Source organism: Coregonus clupeaformis, unplaced genomic scaffold, assembly GCF_020615455.1.
Source record: "Coregonus clupeaformis isolate EN_2021a unplaced genomic scaffold, ASM2061545v1 scaf0159, whole genome shotgun sequence".
Classification (NCBI taxonomy): domain Eukaryota; kingdom Metazoa; phylum Chordata; class Actinopteri; order Salmoniformes; family Salmonidae; genus Coregonus; species Coregonus clupeaformis.
The window spans coordinates 608,022-632,398 of NW_025533614.1; the positions used below are offsets into that span (position 1 = coordinate 608,022).

General features: G+C 44.0%; 1 protein-coding gene across 1 annotated transcript in view; it reads left to right on the forward strand.

Annotated features, from left to right (window-relative positions):
- Positions 1 to 9,121, forward strand: part of LOC121555720 (polycystic kidney disease protein 1-like 2) — a 35,061-nt gene extending 25,940 nt beyond the window's left edge. Inside the window, 15 exon segments of the mRNA XM_045213825.1 lie at positions 1,920 to 2,137; positions 2,246 to 2,255; positions 4,329 to 4,560; positions 4,563 to 4,627; positions 4,714 to 4,810; positions 4,918 to 5,058; positions 5,134 to 5,319; positions 5,442 to 5,772; positions 6,114 to 6,247; positions 6,345 to 6,472; positions 6,591 to 6,751; positions 6,862 to 7,072; positions 7,294 to 7,395; positions 7,482 to 7,613; positions 8,924 to 9,121. Coding sequence (XP_045069760.1) covers positions 1,920 to 2,137; positions 2,246 to 2,255; positions 4,329 to 4,560; positions 4,563 to 4,627; positions 4,714 to 4,810; positions 4,918 to 5,058; positions 5,134 to 5,319; positions 5,442 to 5,772; positions 6,114 to 6,247; positions 6,345 to 6,472; positions 6,591 to 6,751; positions 6,862 to 7,072; positions 7,294 to 7,395; positions 7,482 to 7,613; positions 8,924 to 9,082 — 2,307 coding nt within the window. The 3' untranslated portion in view covers positions 9,083 to 9,121.
- Positions 9,122 to 24,377: the final 15,256 nt, after the last annotated feature.

Genomic DNA, 24,377 nt, shown 5'->3' on the forward strand with positions numbered 1-24,377 from the left:
ATTTGGAACGGCAAGCCAGACAAAATTAAAAGAGCATATTTATATAATGAATATGAATTCGGAGGACAGAAATTATTAAATATTAAAGCATTAGACCTATCACTAAAAGCTTCAGTCTTACAAAAGTTATACTTAAATCCGAACTGGTTCTCAAGCAAATTAGTAAGATTGTCTCACCCAATGTTCAAGAAAGGCCTTTTTCCCTTTATTCAGATTACAACCTCACACTTTCAGTTATTTGAAAAGGAAATAATCTCCCAAATGTCACTATTTCTAAAACAAGCCATAGAAAGTTGGTTGCAATTTCAATTTAATCCTCCAGAAACGACAGAACAAATAATGCAACAAATATTGTGGTTAAATTCAAATATACTAATTGACAAAAAACCTTTATTTTTTGACAGAATGTTTAAAAAAGGTATAATCTTTGTAAATGATATCATCGGTAGGACTGGTGGAGTTATGACGCACATGCAGCTAACAAAAACATATGGAAATGTCTGCTCTACCCAAAATTACAACCAAATAATGGCAGCATTACCGCAAAAATGGAAGAGGAAAGTGGAGGGGGAGAAAGTAAGGAACTTGTCTGTCGGCCTTGCATTAAAGAACATAATTGGTTAAGGAAAACTGTGATAAATAAAAAAATCTATCAGTTTCACTTAAGGACCAAAGGATTGACAGCCGTCCCATATAGATTGCAAAATAGTTGGGAAGAGATCTTTGATGTACCGATCCCATGGCATAGTGTTTATGAACTGACACGCAAAACGACACCGGATTCAAAAATTAGAATCTTTCAATTTAAATTATTATATAAAATCCTTGCTACCAATAGAATGTTATTTATATGGGGGATACAATCTTCCCAGCTCTGCAGATTTTGCTGTGAAGAGACGGAATCATTGGACCATTTGTTTTGGTTCTGTCCATTTGTAGCTTGTTTTTGGACACTGGTCCAGGAATGGCTAAAGGATTGCAATATTTACCTGGAACTAACCTTGCAGATAGCATTACTGGGTGATCTGAAAAGTCATAGTCAATCAATCAATAATATAATAATACTTTTAGCAAAGCTGTTTATTTTTAACTCTCAATCTGTAGAAGCAATGAGAATAGAAAGGTTCAGAATTATTGTAAAACATCACAGTACGGTTGAAATATATATGGCAAATAGAAATCCGATATGGATGGTGTTAAGAGATAGATGGGAGGTATTGAATAGAGCTGAAGGATGGGACTAATAACAAATAACAACAAATAATAACAAAGATAGCTAATAATGTAAAGCATACTGTGTCCATAATAAGTATATAGGCTGTATGTTGGGAGCTTTTGGGAAAGAGCACAGTTAGAAAGATATGGCATATAGAAGCAAACCGGATGGACATCATGAAAACGATCGGAGAGGTTGAGAGTAGAAGTAGTTCAGGAGCAAAAAATAAATAAATAATAATAATAATAATAATGATATATATGTATGTATGTATATGTATATATATATGTATATATATAATAGAATTATTGTAAAATTAACTGTGTCCATAAGGTGTAGATAGTAAGTATAGACCGGAAGTAGAGACCTGGGCATTGTTGTTCACTAATTTACTCCAAGTAGGGAAAGGATGGTGGGGTTGAAAAGTAATAAAGGGGAGTATATATATAAAAAAAAAAAAAAAAAAAAATGGGGGATTGGAAGTGATGCAGACAATTACATTGATAGAAGATACAATCTATCTGCAATATTAAGCTGATCCATTCCCCCAAAAAAAAAAAAAAAAATCAAAAAAAAAATCCCTCGCATAAAATCTAATTTTAGATACTGTATGTCAGTCATGATTTGTAAGTAGACAGTTGATTGTCTTTATTATGTATTCTCACCACATTAGCAAGGCTGTTAATTTACTGTATTCTCTCAGTACATAAAGAATATTGCCCAGTCACTCTCCAAGGCTATGAAGAGCCCCATTCCACGCCTGGAGTTAGAGATGAAGCCTGGACAACAGACTGATATCAACACTCTGCTCTCTCTGGTGGAGGATATCATCCGGCAACAGAACCGAGACGGTGGGGAGTTCTACACTGATGCCTCCAAGAAAGAGGGATCACTCATTCTCTCACTAGGGGCAGTCAATCTGCAAGGTACAGCCCAAGCCTCCAGATCCTACATTGATGATCATCAGTATTGGTTAAAAGTTTGAAACTCTGTCTGACCCAAGTATTTCCTATGCCCCTCTGTTTTCAGAGACCAGCCTGTGTGGGAGCCCTGAGAAGACTGGGGATGGGAGCCAGAAAAGGAGCAACAACAGCCAGTATCTGTAGAGGCAGTGTCACACCCTGGCTCTGGGGACTCTATATGTCGAGCCAGGGTGTGTAGATTCTATGTATTCTAGTTCTGTGTTGTAGGTCTATGTGTTCTATTTCTATGTTGGCCAGTGTGGTTCTCAATCAGAGGCAACGAGTGTCAGCTGTGGCTGGTTGTCTCTGACTGGGAACCATATTTAAACAGTCTGTGTTCCCTTTGTGTTGGTGGGATCTTGTTCCGTTTTGGTTTGTTGCCGTGTCGGTTGTGTTATACCGAGGACGTCACGTTTTCGTTTTGTTGTTTTGTTCGTGCATTCATTATAATAAATAAATATGTTTGCAACTAACGCTGCGCATTGGTCTACTCTCTATGACGATCGTGACAGAAGATCCCACCAACACAGGACCAAGCAGCGTGTCCAGGAGCAGGCAGCCTGGACGTGGGAGCAGATCTTGGACGGGCAGGGGTCCTGGATCTGGGAGGAAATCCAGGCCGGGATGGATCGCCGGCCATGGAAGGAGACGGTAGAGGCGCGACGGAGAGAGGAGCAACGGCGTAATCAGTGTCGTCGTCGGACGGACGAGAGGCAACCCCAAAAAATTTTTAGGGGGGGGCACAGGGCATGGACGACGGGGCTGACGGAGGCAGACAAGGGGCGAATTCAGAAGGCCACCAGGTTACGTGAGCCATTGGTGAGAAGAGGGAAGGAAGATGTAGAGGCGCGGCGAGAGGTACTGAGGTGTATTGCCAGTCCGGTCCGGCCCGTTCCTGATCCCCGTTTAAGGCCAGTGGTGTGTGTTCCCAGTACGGTCCGGCCTGTTCCTGCCCCTCGCACCAAGTGTACGGTGCGCGTCGCCAGCCCGGCCCGGCCTGTTCCTGCTTCTCGCACCAAGTGTACGGTGCGCGTCGCCAGCCCGGCCCGGCCTGTTCCTGCCCCTCGCACCAAGTGTACGGTGCGCGTCGCCAGCCCGGCCCGGCCTGTTCCTGCCCCTCGCACCAAGTGTACGGTGAGCGTCGCCAGCCCGGCCTGTTCCTGCCACTCGCACCAAGCCTACGGTGCGCGTCGCCAGCCCGGCCCGGCCTGTTCCTGCCCCTCGCACCAAGCCTACGGTGCGTGTCGCCAGCCCGGCCCGGCCTGTTCCTGCTCCACGCACCAAGCCTACGGTGCGCGTCGCCAGCCCGGCCCGGCCTGTTCCTGCCACTCGCACCAAGCCTACGGTGCGCGTCGCCAGCCCGGCCCGGCCTGTTCCTGCTACTCGCACCAAGCCTACGGTGCGCGTCGCCAGCCCGGCCCGGCCTGTTCCTGCTCCCCGCACCAAGCCTACGGTGCGCGTCGCCAGCCCGGCCCGGCCTGTTCCTGCCACTCGCACCAAGCCTACGGTGCGCGTCGCCAGCCCGGTCCGGCCTGTTCCTGCCACTCGCACCAAGCCTATGGTGCGCGTCGCCAGCCCGGCCCGGCCTGTTCCTGCCACTCGCACCAAGCCTACGGTGCGCGTCGCCAGCCCGGCCCGGCCTGTTCCTGCCACTCGCACCAAGCCTACGGTGCGGCGTCGCCAGCCCGGCCCGGCCTGTTCCTGCCACTCGCACCAAGCCAGGGTGCGAGTCGTCAGCCCGGCCCGGCCTGTTCCTGCCACTCGCACCAAGCCAGGGGTGCGAGTCGTCAGCCCGGTAAGGCCCGTTGCTGCTCCACGCACCAAACCAGGGGTGCGCATCGTCAGCCCGGTCCGGCCCGTTCCTGCTCCACGCACCAAGCCAAGGGTGCGAATCGTCAGTCCGGTCCGTTCCTGCTCCACGCACCAAGCCAGGGGTGTGTGTCGTCAGTCCGGTCTGGCCCGTTCCTGCTCCACGCACCAAGCCAGGGGTGTGCGTCGTCAGTCCAGCACAACCCGTGCCTGGGTCACCGGTGCCTGGTCAGGTACCGGTCAGCTGCTCCACACCGGAGCTGAAGCAATCCGCTCCTACGAAGTCCAGTCCAGCTCCAGCCAGCGGGGCCAGACCGGACCAGGGGCGCTACGGGGGGAGTATTGAAGGGTGGTGGTCAAGCCCGGAGCCGGAACCCAGCCTGGGAGGGGACCAGCTGGCTCGAAGCCCAGGCCAAGCAGAGAGCAGTGATGGGGACAGTGGCAGTAAAAAGTGCTGTCAAGGCGGGCTTCCCTGGTGGTTTGTGTTTATTGGCTGGATTCTGGTGTTAGCCACCAGCGGAGTATCAGGATAATTCACCATGATTTATGGGCTGACCTATGGGAAGGACCGCTCTATAGCTGGCTCATCTCCATGGCCGTGTCTTTCTTTCAAAGCCTCCTGATCATTCAGCCGCTGAAGGTGAGAAATCAGATTAGAACTTTCTAATTTCAATGTAAAATATCTATCTGTAATCTAGGTATTGCTATGTGGATTTCTTATCACAGGTGCTAGGTTTTGCAGCCTTCTTTACTCTCGTTCTGAAGAAAGTTGATCAGGAGGAGTATGGGGAACCAAAAATCGAGGGGGCACTCAGAAACCCAGGTTCTTTGTTTTCCTTATTCACAGTTTTGGGGAAATTCTGTTTACTTGTACATTAGCTAGACTTTTACAACATTAAGCAGTGTGAGATGACACAATCTGGTCCACAGATGACCCTGATGCAGTGTGGGCTGTCAGAAGGGATAGCACATGCAGCTTCTACCAGCCCCCTCCTCCCATAGACATCGAGAGGATGAGGAACAACATCATCAAGGAGCAGAAGGTCTTCGCCCTCATCAAAGAGATTCTCAGTAAGAGGAACCGCTTTTTCATCCACTGCACCTATTGGTTAACATACATGTGTAAGGCCTATTATTCTTTTGCAGCCTACATGGGATTCATGTGGATGTTGCTCCTGGTGGCGTATGGTCAGAGGGACCCTAACGCTTACTTCCTGACTCAGCACATTCGGCAGAGCTTCAGCCAAGGGATCTCAGACAGCATGAGCCACGGAAATGTGTTCACCTGGGCAAATACCTCTCTTCTCAGCAACCTCTTCGGAGAGTACCCAGGTAGCATTCTCTACTCAAAAACAAGAGGATGTTTATTTGTTGGAGAAACATGTAGCTTAAAAATCTCATAAAAAAGGTAAAGATTGAGTCCTGTGTCAACAAAAGCAAATTGTGTGTTATAGGTTTCATCACAGATGGGAACTCCAAACTGGTTGGTAATGCCCGTCTTCGCCAGGTGAGGGTGCAGAAGAACTCCTGCCGCATCGCCCGCTCCATGCGCCAGTCTGTTCCTGACTGTCATGCTCCATACTCATGGGAGGTGGAGGACATGGGCTCCTATGGGCCAGGCTGGAACCGCTCGGGGAGTGAAAACACCTCAAAGACCCTCCGCAGCCCCTGGCAATACCAAACCCAGGCCCGACTCAGAGCCCAACCCATCTGGGGTCGTGTGGTTCTCTACAGGGGAGGGTGGTTTGTGGTGGACCTGGGCCCTGACTCACAGAATGCTAGCAGGTAAGCTCACAATTACCAATGCTTCAAATTGATCACAATTATCATGCCATAGCAAATCAAATCCGTCTTGTGTATTGAGAGGGACAGATTACCGATGAGGCACACTAGGAGGTGTAGAATAGCAGGAAAGTATCTTTAAACCTGCAACAAAAAAATCTGCCTCATGACAAAATGTGTAGAATAGCATTCTAAAACTGCACGTTTTAGACAAAAAATGTGTTGAAATGCAGAAGAGAAAATTAATATAATTGAGGTTCGTGCCCTGGGGCCCCAAATGCTGTATTCTGGGCCTGTGTATTGAAGGGTGTAATTTAATTAATCCATGTTTTCTGTCCCTGCAGTACCCTTCAGTATCTGTTTGACAACACCTGGCTTGATATGTTCACCCGGGCAGTCTTTGTAGAGTTCACCGTGTACAATGCCAATGCCAACCTCTTCTGCATTGTCACACTCATGCTGGAGACCACAGCTGTAGGTGAGACAGTTGTTATATCACTCCATGAATACAGCACAAAGTAAGTATTTAAAGGCACCCAAAGCTCAGATTGTCAGCACCTGTCTTATTCTCTCAGGAGCGTTCCAGTTTCGCAGTGAGCTGCAGAGTGTCCGACTGTACCAGTCCACCGGTGGACTCCACACCTTTGTCATGGCCTCTGAGGTCATCTATTTCCTCTTTATCCTCTACTACATGTTTGTTCAGGTAAGCTGTAATTTAAATACCTTTCTTATGTGTAAAGAGTATAAAATCAGTGACACAATGGTCTAGTGCCATTGTTCTGGAATTTCTCCTCAGTCTAACTCTTTTCATCTCCTCACAGGGAAAGCTGATGAAGCAGCAGAAGTGGGCTTACTTCAAGACAAAGTGGAACCTGCTGGATCTGGCCATCATCCTCCTGAGCTGGAGCGCATTGTCTGTCTTCATCAAGAGGACCCTGTTAGGGAACCGGGACATGGAGTACTACCACAACCATAAAGACCAGTGAGTTCACACTGTGTTGGGGTATCATGGGTCATTTGTTATCCTCAGTCTCACATCTCTACTGATGGTCAGCTCCTGTGTGATGTTTAGCATCTCCGCTCTCTATCCAGGTTTGTCAGTTTCCGTGAGACAGCCATAGCAGATGCAGTGCTGGGGTATCTGATCGCATTCCTGGTGCTACTGGCTACAGTCAAACTGTGGCACCTGATGAGGTTCAACCCCAAGCTACACATGATCACAGCCACACTGCAACGGGCCTGGACTGACATATCAGGCTTCCTCGTGGTCATCACCATTATGTTCCTGGCCTATTCTATTACTGTAAGGGTCTACCTGGAAAACATTATTTCTTGTGCTTTCCTTCTCCAACTTTCCCATTTGGCATTCGCTTGCAGCAATGCATTTGTATTCCTAAAAAATTGTGATGTGCTTGCTTTTGTGATAATTGTCTCTTCAGTTTATCAGAATCTTTCACTTTTCACAGCTGAGTTATGATTCATTGCGCTTTGAGACTAAATCTATCATGTGATCATTGTCTGCAGTCTAATCTGATGTATGGCTGGAAGCTGTACTCATATAGGACTTTCCTGGATTCTGCTCTGACCATGGTCAGCATGCAACTGGGCATCTTTAACTATGACGAGGTTAGTAGAGGAAAGGACAGCTCTCTAAATTACAGCTATGGTCATGATGGCAGGTCTATGATTGGTAACATCTCCTTCCAATCCAGGTTCTTGATTACAACCCGGTGCTTGGTGCATTCCTCATCGGCTCCTGCATTATATTCATGACCTTTGTGGTTCTGAACCTGTTCATCTCTGTCATCATGGTGGCGTTCACTCAAGAGAAAATACATCACAAGGTACTGTGCATCATAATCATATAATATTCTGTACTTATCCTAATTTATACAACAGATGGGTCTAATCCTGAATGCTGATTGGTTAAAACTGCATTCCAGCCGGTGTCTATTCCACAAGTTACCACTGGCTAAATCTATGACGTTAAAATGCCTATTTACTCTGTTCCATCTGACTGCACAATCCACTGTCTCATCAGCCCAGCCAAGCAATTTATAAACTTGATATCCACTATAAAAAGCATCTAGACATTATCTCACATTTCTTTTAGACTAACATTTAGTTTTCAACAGCGGAGATTTGTATAAACCTTGCTGTCTGTCTCTCCAACATTTGAAACATTGTTTCAATATTCAAATTTGATCTCCAGCTGTCCCATAGTAATGAATGTGTCGGGAGTCGGGAGGAGACAGACAGGCAGGCAGCGTTTGTCAGCCAGTCGAAATCATGAATCAGCTGGCGTCATTTTTATGGATATATACAAAGAAATGTCAATTGAAAAAGGGTCAAACGAAACGAAGTGCAGCTAGTTTGCAATCTTTCCAGCTTCAGTTTGAAGTGCTTGTGTTAGCTGTGATGTTGGCTAGCTCCTCTGAACACAGTGTCCTGACGAGTGAGCCATTTTCTATGCCAAGCGAAATCGTGCCTCATTAGCTCATTGTTATGGATGTATCCAAATAAATGTCACTAGAAAACAGTTTAAACAAATGCAAATGCAGCTACTTTGCTGTTATTCTGGCTGCACTTTTTGACGTGACTGTAAGTGAGCCGTAGTTGGCTAGCTAGCAAGCAAGGGATAAGAACGTTGCCAGCCAGTATGGCAATGGAACATTTAGAACAAACGACTGGGTCATGTCCATAAATACAGAACAAAAAGACTGAACGACTGGGTCGCGTCCATAGATACAGAACAAAAAGACTGAATGAGCAGGCGGCTTGCGTAGCAACCCTAGATTTGTGTCAGGACTATATCTTGTGGAAGGATGAAATGAAATAGTATGAATAAATTAATCAAAAATAACGTTTTTAATGAAAATATGTCGATAATTATTATTATATGTTGGTAACCTGTTGTATAAAAGTGATAATGCCCTCGAAGCCGGTGTTTGGAGGATATATTGGCACGGTTTGCAGCTGCTAACAACACCCGTGCCAATATATCCTCCAAATACCGGCTTTGAGGGCATTATCACTTAAATAATACAGTATCAACACCACCATTTAACAGGGACCATTGGCTACTGTAGGTGAATCAATGTAAGACCAATACATCAGATTTGACTGATGAGGTCCAAAACTTTTTTTTTTACAGCCCTCAGAGGAGGAGGAGATAGTGGATCTGATGCTGATGAAGCTCTGCAACTTGTTTGGGATCAAATGTAAGAATGAGAAAGAAGAAAGTAACAGTCTCAAGGTGAATGCCAACAATGCCTCTGTTACTAAAAAAGAAGCCTCCACTATATCCTCATAGATGCTTAATTCTCAGTAAAGATCTGCCACTCTGTATGAATTGATATTGGAACTGCTTTCATTTATGTTACTAAATAGGAGTATTAAAACATGTTATATCAAGACTTTTGCGCCACTTGTATGGTTGCTTGTAGCTGTTTATCAAATCTAGCTATGTTCTAACAATATGTACAGGAAATAATAATCCCTCTATCTAACAATTCTGCTTTTTCAATATATTTAGTTCCAAAATAAATAGACAAAATAAAGGGTGTTGAACCATAGCAAACTGTATTCTATCATCATTATAATGGGTTGCATTAAGATCAGATAAAAGGCCTGAGATGACTGTTGTGGACAGCGCAATTAATTCTGATCACCTTCCCTAGGATAAAGAACTATTACAGAAACTGTTTAGTACAGCTACTGTTTTTACGTGTAAGAGTTGGGTGCTGACCTGAGTTCAAATACATGTGTATTTGAGTATTTGTTATATAAATATTTTTTTCTGTGTATTTGAGTAATTTCAAATACACATCCTGTATTTGAGTATTTTCAAATACACAGCCCAAAACAAGTACCTTTATTTGAGTATTTGAATGGTTACAACTAAATTGTATTTGTAAGTATTTTCAAATACCTGGGTTAAATGCATGGGAGTGTCTTTTTTTTCTTCAAATAAAGTTTATCTGAATACTTGTTTTGAAATGTATTGTAAAATAATTGAAAAACATGAAAAAGTATTTTAACCCCAGTCTGGTTGGGTGACAGTTAGACATGCTTGATTGACAGGCCATGTCGAAGTTGAGTGAAGTTTCACCCAGCTCAGTGGTTGCATCAGGTCTACCATCCTCTATCCTACAAATATAAATAAGCCACAAAATGAAACAATGAAAACGAACACAGTTGGTTATAGGCTAAACTAGCCCTACCATGCATAGATTAAGCAGAAAACAAGTTTGGCTTGACTGGCCCATAGTTGCATGGACAAACTGTAAGCTTGGCTAGCTACTGTAGCTAGCTACAACATAGCTGCTTTTCGCAACGCTGGTATATTTACATACACTAGTGTTGCTCCCTATTGTATTGGGTTGCACACAAAACAGTCCGTGGGAAGCCAGAAGTAAATAAAAATTCCATTTAAACTTACTGTGCTGGTGGGCAGGATGGTTGGTCATTAAAGGGATACTTCAGGATTTTGGCAATGAGGCCAAAAAAAGCGTCTAAAAAAAAAAGCGACTGTTTTCTGGCAGCTGCGTGGCACCATTTTCCCTACATTTTCCCCAACTAGCAATTCGAATTTCAGCCAATGACCTTTTCGCCATTTGAGTGACAGCTAGCAAGATGAACACAAAGCAGAGCGAAAAAGAGCAATGATGTGGTGCACATATCTGCAAATATGTGATGTAGTACGCACTCTTCGGGAAACACTTTTGGCTCGTGAGCGCTACTTTCAGAACTACTTTCTAAAAAGTATACAAAAGTACTGGAGAATCTCTTTAAGACAGGAGGACTTACCTAATATCTAAAGGAACATATTATTAAAAATACTTTCCAAACATGGGTCTGTTGTGGGCCCACTTCCTCGCTGCTTACCTCATGTCAAAATTAAATTCCCCCACAAGTTATTCCTTTTTTGTCAGCATATGGCGGTCAACTGGAAGTGGGTATACAACAGACCCATGTTTGGAAAGTTTGTTTAATAATATTTTAATAATATGTTTAATATTTTGTCTTAATGTCCAACCGTCCTGCCCACCAGTAAGTTGAAATGGAATTGTATTTAATTTCTGGCTTCCCGCTAACTGTTTTTGTGCAACCCAATACAATAAGGAGCAACGCTAGTGTATGCAAATGTATAGTTGCCATATGGCCAAAACAAAAGTGAAATAATAAATTATTCTAAAATTGAAGAAAAAATATAACATATAATTGCAAATAATGTCTAAACAACTCAAAACATTACGTGGCCACCGTTGAATTAACATTTATATCAAATTTAATTAACCATTTCATGCATTAGTGCTTTGAATTTGTCCTCTGGTGTGGCATCATTATTCATGTAAATATAAATGTTCAAATAGACAAGAAAATGATTTGTATTCATTATTAGTTACTTCTGTCTTTAAAGCAGTCATGATTTTCTCAAATTTCAATTGAAAAACAAATAATTTCCTTGTACAATGATAATAACCATTGTACCAGCCATGTGTACTTAGACTTAAATGGCTTAATCTTTGAGCCAAGCATATGCTACTGGCAGGATCAACCAGGTAGCCCCTAGCAACATTGAGGTTAACCTTGGTGCACAGTGAGGAGGAGACCCGCTCGCACCCAGTGGGAGGCCTCGACCTATCCAGAGCAGCCAGCAGCAGCAGACCATGCGACACAGTCCCCCTAAAAAATTAACCATATTTGGTTGGTAGAGACCCTACTGAGTCTTTCCACCACACTTTAGCTGAGACAGGTAGTAACGTTTTTTCTCTACAGCCCAATATTCTCAGCATACCAGTGTCAACATTGTGTTTTTGCATTATTGAAAAAAACGTTTTTTAAACCATATATTTTGTTTGATTTCATATGGCCTTTTCTTTTTGACACAATAAAAGTGGCCATTGATTAAAATTCAATATCTTTTTAATCAGCTAATGAGATTACAATCTGTTGAAATGCAGGCTTTTATTTTATTAAGGTTTCCTCATTCCCCTATGAAAGTACATTTACGTCATTTAGCAGACGCTCTTATCCAGAGCGACTTACAGTTAGTGAATACATATTTTAATTTTTTTCATACTGGTTCCCCCGTGGGAATCGAACCCACAACCCTGGCGTTGCAAACGCCATGCTCTATCAACTGAGCTACATCCCTGCCGGCCATTCCCTCCCCTACCCTGGACAACGCTAGGCCAATTGAGCGCTGCCCATGAGTCTCCCGGTCGCGGCCGGCTGCGACAGAGCCTGGATTCGAACCGGGATCTCTAGTGGCACAGCTAGCACTGCAATGCAGTACCTTAGACCACTGCGCCACTCAGGAGACTAAGTAATGTCATCATTTGTGCTGCTGGCAGAATAGTACTGGGTTGAGAGCGGGAACATAGTTCATGGTGGCTCTAATACTCTACTACTAAAAATACAAACTTTTTTGATATGTCCTTGAAATACTTTGAAAAGGAAATTCTGACTGTAAAAATATGTTGATTTCTTATCATTTGAATAAGACAGGTTAGGGCTTCTGCTAGGGTTTGAATAGTGGTTGGATATACAGTATAAAGGTATCTCTCTCTAACCAGAGTAGCCTACTGTAGTCTATAGCACTGCCTACTGGGCACAATTATCTTATACTGCATGCAGGCTGCAATGAGTGTTACATCATTGGCAGCCTTAAAGGCAGAGTAAAACTTGGAGGCTGTTGACAGAGGACCTTATTACAGCCCATTCACCATAGGCCTGTGCTCTGTTTGTTTGTGAACAAGGATAATGCGTCCAATGGGAACTCACAAAGCCAGATTGTAAGGCGGACAGCCCTTTGTTGGAGCCAGAACAGATCATTCTGTGGTATTGAAGTGGTGGCAGGGAATTGCTGACGTCAGTCCCCTTTAAAGACAGCATGTCACCAGGCTGCCAGTAACAGTGCACAGGTGAAGGGGTGAAGATGGACAGCACTAATCTCTCTGGGTTGCTCTTGATGGTTCTGCTCTTAAGCCTGTCTTGTGCTGAGGATGAGATAGCAGCTTTATCCTGCCCAGAGTACCAAGAGGGCTTTGACGGCTCCTGTTATGAGTTTGTGGGTCTACAGCGTTCGCGTTCCTTCCTCAGTGCACAGGGTTGGTGTGAGCGGGGTGGTGGACACCTGGCCTTTATTTTAAACGACGAAACCCAGCAGTTCCTGCAGAAGCACCTGCAGCCGGAGCAGGACTGGTGGCTGGGTTTGGCACCTGCCTCCCCAAACCTAACACTGGACTCTGCTGCTGCTGAGGGTAAGAGGACAACTGAAGAAAACACTAATTGCCATCAACATATTGTATAATAATAGATATGATTATGCAAAGGAAATCAAATGTTGAGAGCAAACTGTGTTGTGCAAGGACGTATTTGCAAGGAGTTATTTTATTATTTTCCATATATCACAAACCTCTGAGGTGCCTTATTGCTATTATAAACTGGTTACCAACGTAATTAGAGCAGTAAAAACATATGTTTTATCATATCCATGGTATTTGGTCTGATATACCACGGCTTTCAGCAAATCAGCATTCAGGGCTCGAACCACCCAGTTTATAATGAAAGCTATATTTTTGAAAAATTAAGGCACATATAATTTTTTTCAACCATTTTCTATCCTAAATATTAGGAATAATGAGCAAAGGCTTTGATTGCTGGTCAAACAGATGGAAAAGGGGTCTTAGAAAACATCTACCAGAAAAACTTTTAAAAGTTCAATGACGTAAACGTCTATGATTGGTTCAAATTTTGTCTTGTTTTGGGAGGAGCTCGTTAAAATAATAGCCAGTGTGTAGAATAATACCCAAATATGCAAAGATGGATATAGCATATTTCTACCTGTGTACCTATTAAAGGTTACATCACCATGAAGAGCATGACTTTCATATCCATAATGATGCATTTCTGTGTAGTACAGATCAGGGACCCATGATGAAATTCTGTTACCTGGTCTGTAAATCCACTTAATTACTGTAGTTTAATAACCAAAAGATCTTCAAGGTTAAAGGTTTCATGTCATAGCTGACACCCGATTGTTTCTGCAGACATCTTTGAATCTTAATTTGGGGCAGATATTTAACTGAGTTTTTGGACAATGTGGTCACATAAAAAACGGAGGGAGATTTTACCGAAATTCTGTTACCAAACACTCATCTGCACAGTTCTTCCAGTAAATGTTTTTTTGTAAAATGTTCAGTGTAAATTGTTAAAAGTAGTCTTATGTGAAAAAGTCTCAGCGCAATTACATTTCCATGGAATTGCCCATGATGACTTTGTGTGAGAGTAGGCCTAGATATTTAACTGATATTTGAAAGAGGTAATAGTGTCTTGTGTTTTTTATAGAACAATCCTACTCATTTACTGAGCTGTGGTGGAAGTATTCCTCCAAATCAGTTTTTTCATGATTATTTTAATCAGAAATCAGTTCAATTCCCAGTCTCCTAAATTAACATGATCCGCCCACCTGCCTACCACTTCTCTTGAGACAAAGATGGTTACTCTTGGTCTTGTTTTATCAGTGGACCTTCTTTGATCTGCCAGTAAAACTGGAAATAGACAGAGGCTGGGTTTGGTGGCTATCTCACAAGTCAGCTGGCCTGTCTGTCTCTCACTGGGAGATTTATAATGTATTTATCTCGCACCATTGCTAGGAGATGGTCACATTTGGATATCTCCTTTTAGCAGCACCTGGCTGATGAGGAACACTTGTCATTCAATAAGGTCTTCAATAGGGTATGCTGTCCAGTCCCTTGATTTAGACAGGCCTTTTTTTATTCCCACACAAAGGATTAACTTTATCACCTATTCACAGCCGGCTCCTGTGGCATTGACTTTGCTTTCTTACGTCATATCCCTTACTCTGCTTTTTAAGTGTTTTATTACGTGTATTAGAGTGTTAACTGAATGATGTATCAGGATGAACAGCTGGAATATCATTTTGTAGGAATATATGTCATAAATAGAATATAAAAATATAGAATAATTATATACTCTATATAGAATATAATACTTTAATTGTGTGTGCTGTACATCCTCAGGTCCTCTCTCCTGGCTTGATGGCTCTGATGTCAGCTACTCTAACTGGGTGAACGACCCTGGTCCAGGGGCTGGCTGTGGTCACATACTGAGGAGCTCAGGGTTTCAGTGGGAGGCAACAAGCAACTGTAGCCAGGAGCTACACTTCATCTGCCAATTTGGTTTGTATTTGTTGTGTTTGTGTGCGCACACATACAATAGGTGCATGCATCTGATCATGCATGCAGAATAACAAGGTAGCGAGGAATATACTGTGTGCGCTTGCTATTCCCTTTCACTCTGAAATTATTCAACCTTATTTACTTCTTTGTCTCAGAGTCTGGGCGCTCCATTGCTTGTGCTGACCACAATGCCACACTACAGTGTGGTTCTGGTCAGGTAATAGAGATTGATGACAGCTTCTATGGTCGTAAGACGGTTCACTACTGCCGGACGAGTCCCGCTTCTTCAGCCACCTCCACACAGGAGGAGTGTAGCTGGATAGATGTTATAGATTCAGTGACAGGTATGGTGTGAAGTCTAATGTTTTTGAAACTGTTGAAATATTGTGCAAGGTGTATTTTGTCCATGAATGTTGCTCCATCCATCACTTAGGATCTGGATATATGTTTTGGTTTGACTATTGATTCAAGAATAGTCTTGTTCTTACATTGTATGAGTAAGAACATTAAAGGTCCAAAGCAGCCATTTTTATCTCAATATACAATTATTTCTGGGTAACAATTAAGTACCTTACTGTGATTGTTTTCAATTAAAATGGTCAAAAATAAATAAAAATAGATTCTTAGCATACAGCCATTTCTAAAGCAAGAATTTTGCTAGGACTGTCTGGGAGTGGTCTGAGTTGGAAGGGGAAAACTGAAAAATAGCTGTTATTGGCAGAGAAGTTTAGATTGAACTATATTTCTTATTGGTTTATTAACTAATTCATCGCGTGGTGATGTCGCCAGGCAGGACAAAAATTTCACGCAGTCTTTTCAAACAGCTCTTACACTAAAGGGGCATTATCATAATTTTCACAATTTCATAGTATTATTCCACCCTAATAGTGTGGAAATATACAGTACCAGTCAAAAGTTTGGACACACCTACTCATTCAAGGGTTTTTCTTTATTTTTACTATTTTCTATATTGTAGAATAATAGTGAAGACATCAAAACTATGAAAGAACACATATGGAATCATGTAGTAACCAAAAAGGTGTTAAACAAATCCAAATATATGTTATATTTGAGATTCTTCAAATAGCCACCCTTTGCCTTGATGACAGCTTTGCACACTGTTGGCATTCTCTCAACCAGCTTCACCTGGAATGCTTTTCCAACAGTCTTGAAGGAGTTACCACATATACTGAGCACTTGTTGGCTGCTTCTCCTTCACTCTGCCGTCCGACTCATCTCAAACCATCTCAATTGGGTTGAGGGTGGGGGATTGTGGAGGCCAGGTCATCTGATGCAGCACTCCATCACTCTCCTTCTTGGTAAAATAGCCCTTACACAGCCTGGAGGTGTGTTGGGTCATTGTTCTGTTGAGAAAAAAATGATAGTCCCACTAAGCCCAAACCAGATGGGATGGTGTATCGCTGCAGAATGCTGTGGTAGCCATGCTGGTTAAGTGTGCCTTGAATTCTAAATAAATCACAGACAGTGTCACCAGCAAAGCACCCCAACACCATAACATCTCCTCCTCCATGCTTTACAGTGGGAACTACATATGCGGAGATAATCCATTCACCCACACCGCGTCTCACTCTAATGAACTTATCCTGTGCAGCAGAGGTAACTCTGGGTCTTCCATTCCTGTGGCGGTCCTCATGAGAGCAAGTTTCATCATAGCGCTTGATGGTTTTTGCGACTGCACTTGAAGAAAATGTCAAAGTTCTTGAAATGTTCTGTATTGACTGACCTTCATGTCTTAAAGTAATGATGGACTGTCGTTTCTCTTTGCTTATTTGAGTTGTTCTTGCCATAATATGGACTTGGACTTTTACCAAATAGGGCTATCTTCTGTATACCCCCCTACCTTGTCACAGCACAACTGATTGGCTCAAACACATTAAGAAGGAAAGAAATTCCACAAATTAACTTTAAGAAGGCACACCTGTTAATTGAAATGCATTCCAGGTGACTATCTCATGAAGCTGGTTGAGAGAATGGCAAGAGTGTGCAAAGCTGTCATCAAGGAAAATAATCTCAAATATAAAATATATGTTGATTTGTTTAACACTTTCATAGTGTTGATGTCTTCACTATTATTCTACAATGTAAAACATAGTAAAAATATATAAAAACCCTTGAATGAGTAGGTGTGTGTCACGCCCTGACTCTGGGGACTCTTATTTGTTGAGTCAGGGTGTGATTTTCTATGTTGTATTTTCTGTGGTTATATTCTAGTATGTGTATTTCTATGTTGGCCGGTGTGGTTCCCAATCAGAGGCAGTTGTCTCTGATTGGGGACCATACTTAGGCAGCCTATTGGCACTATTGAGTTGTGGGATCTTGTTCCGTGTGAGGTTTGTTGTTTGTGTACCTTGGACTTCACATTTCGTTTGTTGTTTTGTCGTGGTTTATTCGGTTAAATAAACATGTATGCATATCACGCTGCGCCTTGGTCTGACCCGTCTATGAACGAACGTGACAGAAAATCCCACCAAACGAGGACCAAGCAGCGTGTCCAGGAGCAGACAGCCTGGACCTGGGAGGAGATCCTGGACGGTAAGGGATCCTGGACTTGGGAGGAGATTCAGGCTGGGATGGATCGCCGTCCTTGGGAGGAGACAGTGGAGGCCCGGTATAGAGAGGAAAAACGGCGGCAACAGTGCCGACGACGGAGACCCGAGAGGCAACCCCAAGAAAAAAAAATTGGGGGGCACACGGTGTGGACGACGAGGCAGCAGGAGGCCGTTAAAGGGCGGGACTGCAGGTTAGGAGAGGAGGCCACCATGTTACGGGGGCTATTGGTTCAGAGGGAGCAGGAGTTATTCGGTCAGAGGGAGGTGCTACAGGAGGCTAAAAGGGAGAAGGAAAGTGTAGAGGCACGGCGAGAGGAGCTGGTTAGGCAGCAGAAGGAGCGGGGGTTAATAAAGGAACCCAGTCCCGCTCCTCGCACCAAGCAAGTGGTGCGTGTCGCCAGTCCGGTCCGGCCCGTTCCTGCTTCCCGCACTAAGACAGTGGTGCGTGTTCCCAGTACGGCCCGGCCTGTTCCTGCCCCTCGCACCAAGCCAGTGGTGCGTGTCGCCAGCCCGGTCCGGCCTGTTCCTGTCCCTCGCACCAAGCCAGTGGTGCGCGTCGCCAGCCCGGCCCGGCCTGTTCCTGCCCCTCGCACCAAGCCAGTGGTGCGCGTCGCCAGCCCGGCCAGACCTGTTCCTGCCCCTCGCACCAAGCCAGTGGTGCGCGTCGCCAGCCCGGCCCGGCCTGTTCCTGCCCCTCGCACCAAGCCAGTGGTGCGCGTCGCCAGCCCGGCCCGGCCTGTTCCTGCTCCTCACACCAGGCCAGTGGTGCGCGTCGCCAGTCCGGTACGGCCCGTTCCTGCTCCCCGCACCAAGCCAGTGGTGCGCGTCGCCAGCCCGGTCCGGCCTGTTCCTGCTCCTCACACCAGGCCAGTGGTGCGCGTCGCCAGTCCGGTACGGCCCGTTCCTGCCCCCCGCACCAAGCCAGTGGTGCGCGTCGCCAGCCCGGTCCGGCCTGTTCCTGCTCCTCACACCAAGCCAGTGGTGCGTGTGTCCAGTCCGGCACGGCCCGTGCCTGTTCCACCGGTGCCCAGTTCAGCTCCGGTCAGCTGCTCCACTCCGGAGCCAGAGCAATCCGCTTCACCGGGGTCCAGTCCAGCTCCGGTCAGCGGCTCCACTCCAGAGCCAGAGCAGTCCGCTCCACCGGTGCCTGATCCAGCTCCGGTCAGCTGCTCCACTCCGGAGCCAGAGCAGTCCGCTCCACCGGGGTCCAGTCCAGATCCGGTCAATGGCTCCACTCCGGAGCCAGAGCAGTCCGCTCCACCGGTGCCCGGTCCAGCTCCGGTCAGCGGCTTCAGTCCAGACCCAGACGTCAGCCCCTCTCCAGGTTCGGGGTCTCCCACACCAGGGTCCAGACAGGGCTTGGAGTATAGTGGGAGGGGGGTACTGTCACGCCCTGACTCTGGGGACTCTTATTTGTTGAGTCAGGGTGTGATTTTCTATGTTGTATTTTCTGTGGTTATATTCTAGTATGTGTATTTCTATGTTGGCCGGTGTGGTTCCCAATCAAAGGCAGCTGTCGCTCGTTGTCTCTGATTGGGGACCATACTTAGGCAACCTATTGGCACTATTGAGTTGTGGGATCTTGTTCCGTGTGAGGTTTGTTGTTTGTGTACCTTGGACTTCACGTTTCGTTTAGTTTGTTGTTTATTCGGTTAAATAAACATGTATGCATATCACGCTGCACCTTGGTCTGACCCGTCTATGAACGAACGTGACAGTGTGTCCAAACTTTTGACTGGTAGTGTATATATAAAACACAGGAAAATCATGTTTTTGACAGCATTGGGCCTTTAAGCAAAGTGCTTGTAATGGGTCAAAGTAATTGCCTGCTGTGCAGTATTTGATCATTGCACTTTTAGGACATGCGGCTTAAAGTAAAAAGCAGAAATGTAAATATTGTAAAGCTAACACAGATTCAATAAAGGGCCCAGATACAGTTGAAGTCGGAAGTTTACATACACTTAGGTTGGAGTCATTAAAACTCGTTTTTCAACCACTCCACACATTTCTTGTTATCAAACTATAGTTTTGGCAAGTCGGTTAGGACATACACTAAGTTGATTGTGCGTTTAAACAGCTTGGAAAATTCCAGAAAATGATGCTAATTGACATCATTTGAGTCAATTGGAGGTGTACCTGTGGATGTATTTCAAGGCCTACCTTCAAACAGTGTATCTTTGCTTGACATCATGGGAAAATCTAAATAAATCAGCCAAGACCTCAGAAAAAAATGTGTAGACCTCCACAAGTCTGGTTCATCCTTGGCAGCAATTTCCAAACGCCTGAAGATACCATGTTCATCTGTACAAACAATAGTACGCAAGTATAAACACCATGGGACCATGCAGCCGTCATACTGCTCAGGAAGGAGACGCGTTCTGTCTCCTAGAGATGAACGTACTTTGGTGCGAAAAGTGCAAATCAATCCCAGAACAACAGCAAAGGACCTTGTGAAGATACTGGAGGAAACAGGTACAAAAGTATCTATATCCACAGTAAAACGAGTCCCATATCGACATAACCTGTCCAGGCTCTATCACAACCGGCCGTGATTGGGAGTCCCATAGGGCGGTGCACAATTGGCCCAGCGCCGTCCGGGTTTGGCCGCTGTAGGCCGTCATTGTAAATAAGAATTTGTTCTTAACTGACTTGCCTAGTTAAATAAAGGTAAAATTAAAAAAATAAAATTAAAACCTGAAAGGCCGCTCAGCAAGGAAGAAGCCACTGCTCCAAAACTGCCATAAAAAAAACAGACTACGGTTTGCAACTGCACATGGGGAGAAATGTCCTCTGGTCTGATGAAACAAAAATAGAACTGTTTGGCCATAATGACCATCGTTATGTTTGGAGGAAAAAGGGGGTGCTTGCAAGCCGAAGAACACCATCCCAACCGTGAAGCACAGGGGTGGCAGCATCATGCTGTAGAGGTGCTTTGCTGCAGGAGGGACTGGTGCACTTCACAAAATAGATGGCATCATGAGGAAGGAAAATTATGTGGATATATTGAAGCAACATCTCAAGACATCAGTCAGGAAGTTAAAGCTTGGTCACAAATTGGTCTTCCAAATGGAATATGACCCCAAGCATACTTCCAAAGTTGTGGCAAAATGGCTTACGGACAACAAAGTCAAGTTATTGGAGTGGCCATCACAAAGCCCTGACCTCAATCCTTTAGAAAATTGGTGGGCAGAACTGAAAAAGTGTTTGCGAGCAAGGAGGCCTACAAACCTGACTCAGTTACACCAGCTCTGTCAGGAGGAATGGGCCAAAATTCACCCAACTTATTGTGGGAAGCTTGTGAAAGGCTACCCGAAACGTTTGACCCAAGTTAAACAATTTAAAGGCAATGCTACCAAATACAAACTGAGTGTATGTAAACTTCTGACCCACTGGGAATGTGATGAAAGAAATAAAAGCTGAAATAAATCATTCTCTCTACTATTATTCTGACATTTCACATTCTTAAAATAAAGCGCTGATCCTAACTGACCTAAGACAGGGAATTTTTACTAGGATTAAATGTCAGGAATTGTGAAAAACTGAGTTTAAATGTATTTTGCTAAGGTGTATGTAAACTTCCGACTTCAACTGAACATTGAGGCAGCAATTCAACTTCATTCCACTTTAGCAAGAAGCTATTGCGAAACAACAACCTGATGAACAATATTTAAACATTGAGCTCTTAGAACATGCTTGCATTTGCAAAGCATAGAGCAGAACTGTAAATATTGTAAAACACACACAGCTTCAACAACGGCACCAGATGCACTGAGGCAGCAATAAAAATGTATTTGCGTCTCATCGAAAACCATAATAGAGGTACAGACGCTAATACAATGTCAAGACTGAAAGCAAAGCCACAAAATATATATCCCTTCTTTTGAAATTACAAGCTTTAAATGGTTGTAATACCATGAATGAAATCTAAATGTACTGCACTAAATATGTTTGCGAGCAAGGAGGCCTACAAACCTGACTCAGTTACACCAGCTCTGTCAGGAGGAATGGGCCAAAATTCACCCAACTTATTGTGGGAAGCTTGTGAAAGGCTACCCGAAACGTTTGACCCAAGTTAAACAATTTAAAGGCAATGCTACCAAATACAAACTGAGTGTATGTAAACTTCTGACCCACTGGGAATGTGATGAAAGAAATAAAAGCTTAAATAAATCATTCTCTCTACTATTATTCTGACATTTCACATTCTTAAAATAAAGCGCTGATCCTAACTGACCTAAGACAGGGAATTTTTACTAGGATTAAATGTCAGGAATTGTGAAAAACTGAGTTTAAATGTATTTTGCTAAGGTGTATGTAAACTTCCGACTTCAACTGAACATTGAGGCAGCAATTCAACTTCATTCCACTTTAGCAAGAAGCTATTGCGAAACAACAACCTGATGAACAATATTTAAACATTGAGCTCTTAGAACATGCTTGCATTTGCAAAGCATAGAGCAGAACTGTAAATATTGTAAAACACACACAGCTTCAACAACGGCACCAGATGCATTGAGGCAGCAATAAAAATGTATTTGCGTCTCATCGAAAACCATAATAGAGGTACAGACGCTAATACAATGTCAAGACTGAAAGCAAAGCCACAAAATATATATCCCTTCTTTTGAAATTACAAGCTTTAAATGGTTGTAATACCATGAATGAAATCTAAATGTACTGCACTAAATATGGACATTAGGTTTAAGTCATTGCTTAAGCTAGTGTTTCATTTATGAATGGCAAATAGAATAGGTGTTGTGATAAAAATAAAAATGTATGCACACATGACTGTAAGTCGCTTTGGATAAAAGCGTCTGCTAAATGGCATATTATTATTATTATTATTATAATAATCCTTCCTCTGCACAGTGTGCACACATGATTCTTATTTTCAGACCACTTGCATAAGTCTATTATAATGATGATGTGGATGATCTTAATGATGATTTTGATAATAATTATGATGGAAAACTCTCCTCTTCTATTTCTTCACCTCTCATATCTCTATTTAATGTGCATCATTTCCAGGAGACTGCCTTGGGCTGCAGGCGTGCCAGGCCACAGCAGATGTGGCCTCCTTTGGTGAACCTTGCCCAGGGCTGGGAAGCTACCTGTCTGTGGAATACCACTGCAAAGATGGTCAGAACACTCTACCTCTGTCTCTCTCACTGTCTCTCCTTTCCTCCCTTCTACATTCCATTTAAATACCCAAATATGTTTTAAGATAGTGAAGGCCTCGATTTACGGTTTTCTAATGTTGTATTTCAACACATTATGAGTGGTGGCTAGCACACACAGTCACAATTTAACCTAGCCATATCTGTGGTTCACAGGTCTCCACTTATTAATGAGCAAGTTGGCTGCCGTCTTTGACAACGTCTCCATAACAGTGAAGTGGCTTCTCCATCCATTCCAGGGCAACCTGACCTGCACTCTAAGTGCTGGAGATGGGCACAACATTGATCCTTATAGTCCAGAAGAGTGAGTAACTGAGTAATGTAAATCACCCAACATCAATGGCAAAAAGTCCCTAATTCATCCACAATTAATGGAATTTCCACTCTCACAGGTTGGAGAGCAGTGTGGTTCATAAATACACCCGTCCGGGTGTCTTCATGGTTGGGGTGGAGTGTACCACCAGTGAGTGGCATGTGACAGCTCAGAAAGCCATCACCATTCAGGAGCCCATCGGGGAGTTTGGCGTCATTAAGTGCTATAGCATGAACCAATCAACAGATAGCGTAAACTGCAAGGCCATGTATGGAAGCCCCCTTCAAATCCAGGTTGAAGTAGAAGCTGGTAAGTAAAAACAACATAGGCAGAAATAAAAGCATCTGGTCTTCCATTTCCGAGAGTACAATTCTTGGTAGAATGAGACAACTTTGCTATCTACAGGTACGAATGTGACCTACAAAATCCACAGTGGTGAGATGTTGGTGGCCAATTCATCAGCAGTCAGAGGAATCATCCCCCACAACATCACAGTGGGACCAGAGGTGGAGCAACAGCTGGGCTCTGGCTGCCATCAGCTGACCCTGCATGCCTCTAACGGGGTCTCTGTCTTGGGTGTGTCCACTGAGCTGCAGGTGTGTCTGCTGGAGCCTGTGGAGGGCCTCCTGGGATCAGTGATGGCTGAGGAGGGAGAGTGTCCAGACTCAGACCTTTATGTTAGAGTCTCCCTGGATCGGGGAGCCCCGGTGCAGCTTCTCTTCCAGGTGTCTGGAGCCAACGACAGCATCTCTGAGACCAGAGACATGCAAAACAGCAGCATGCAGGTTTACAATATCTCAACCACTATCCAAGGTACCTACGCAAATACAATCAGAAACATTGACAGAAGATAGGTAAAGATTAAATGTTTCCTTGTTTATTTATATCAGCTGTTTTGTTACAGGATATTTGCAAGTGAAAGTCAGGGCCTGGAATGTCTTCTCACACATGGATGTGGATGTGGGGAACACAACAGTTGTTTGCCACAATAAATCAGACTTTCAGACAGAGGAGCATAAAAGACTTTCCCAAACTAATATGGAAATCACTTCCGATCCAGAACGTCCATCTGACTTCACTCAAAATATCACACTTGGATTAACTGGCTTGAGTGGAGTACCCAGAATCAGTGAGCCTGGGATACAACTTGAATGGGAATGCAGTAAGTACCAGGGCTGTCAATGAGAACACTCACTTCTCAGTTCAACTCATTAGTAGGCTACAGTAAACATTTTGGTCAAGACTATTTACGTGGCTCACTTGTTCAAGTCGTATCTTCATGGCCTGTGCTAGATATAAATGAATTCTATGAATATAATTGTTCTTCTAAACTCACTAA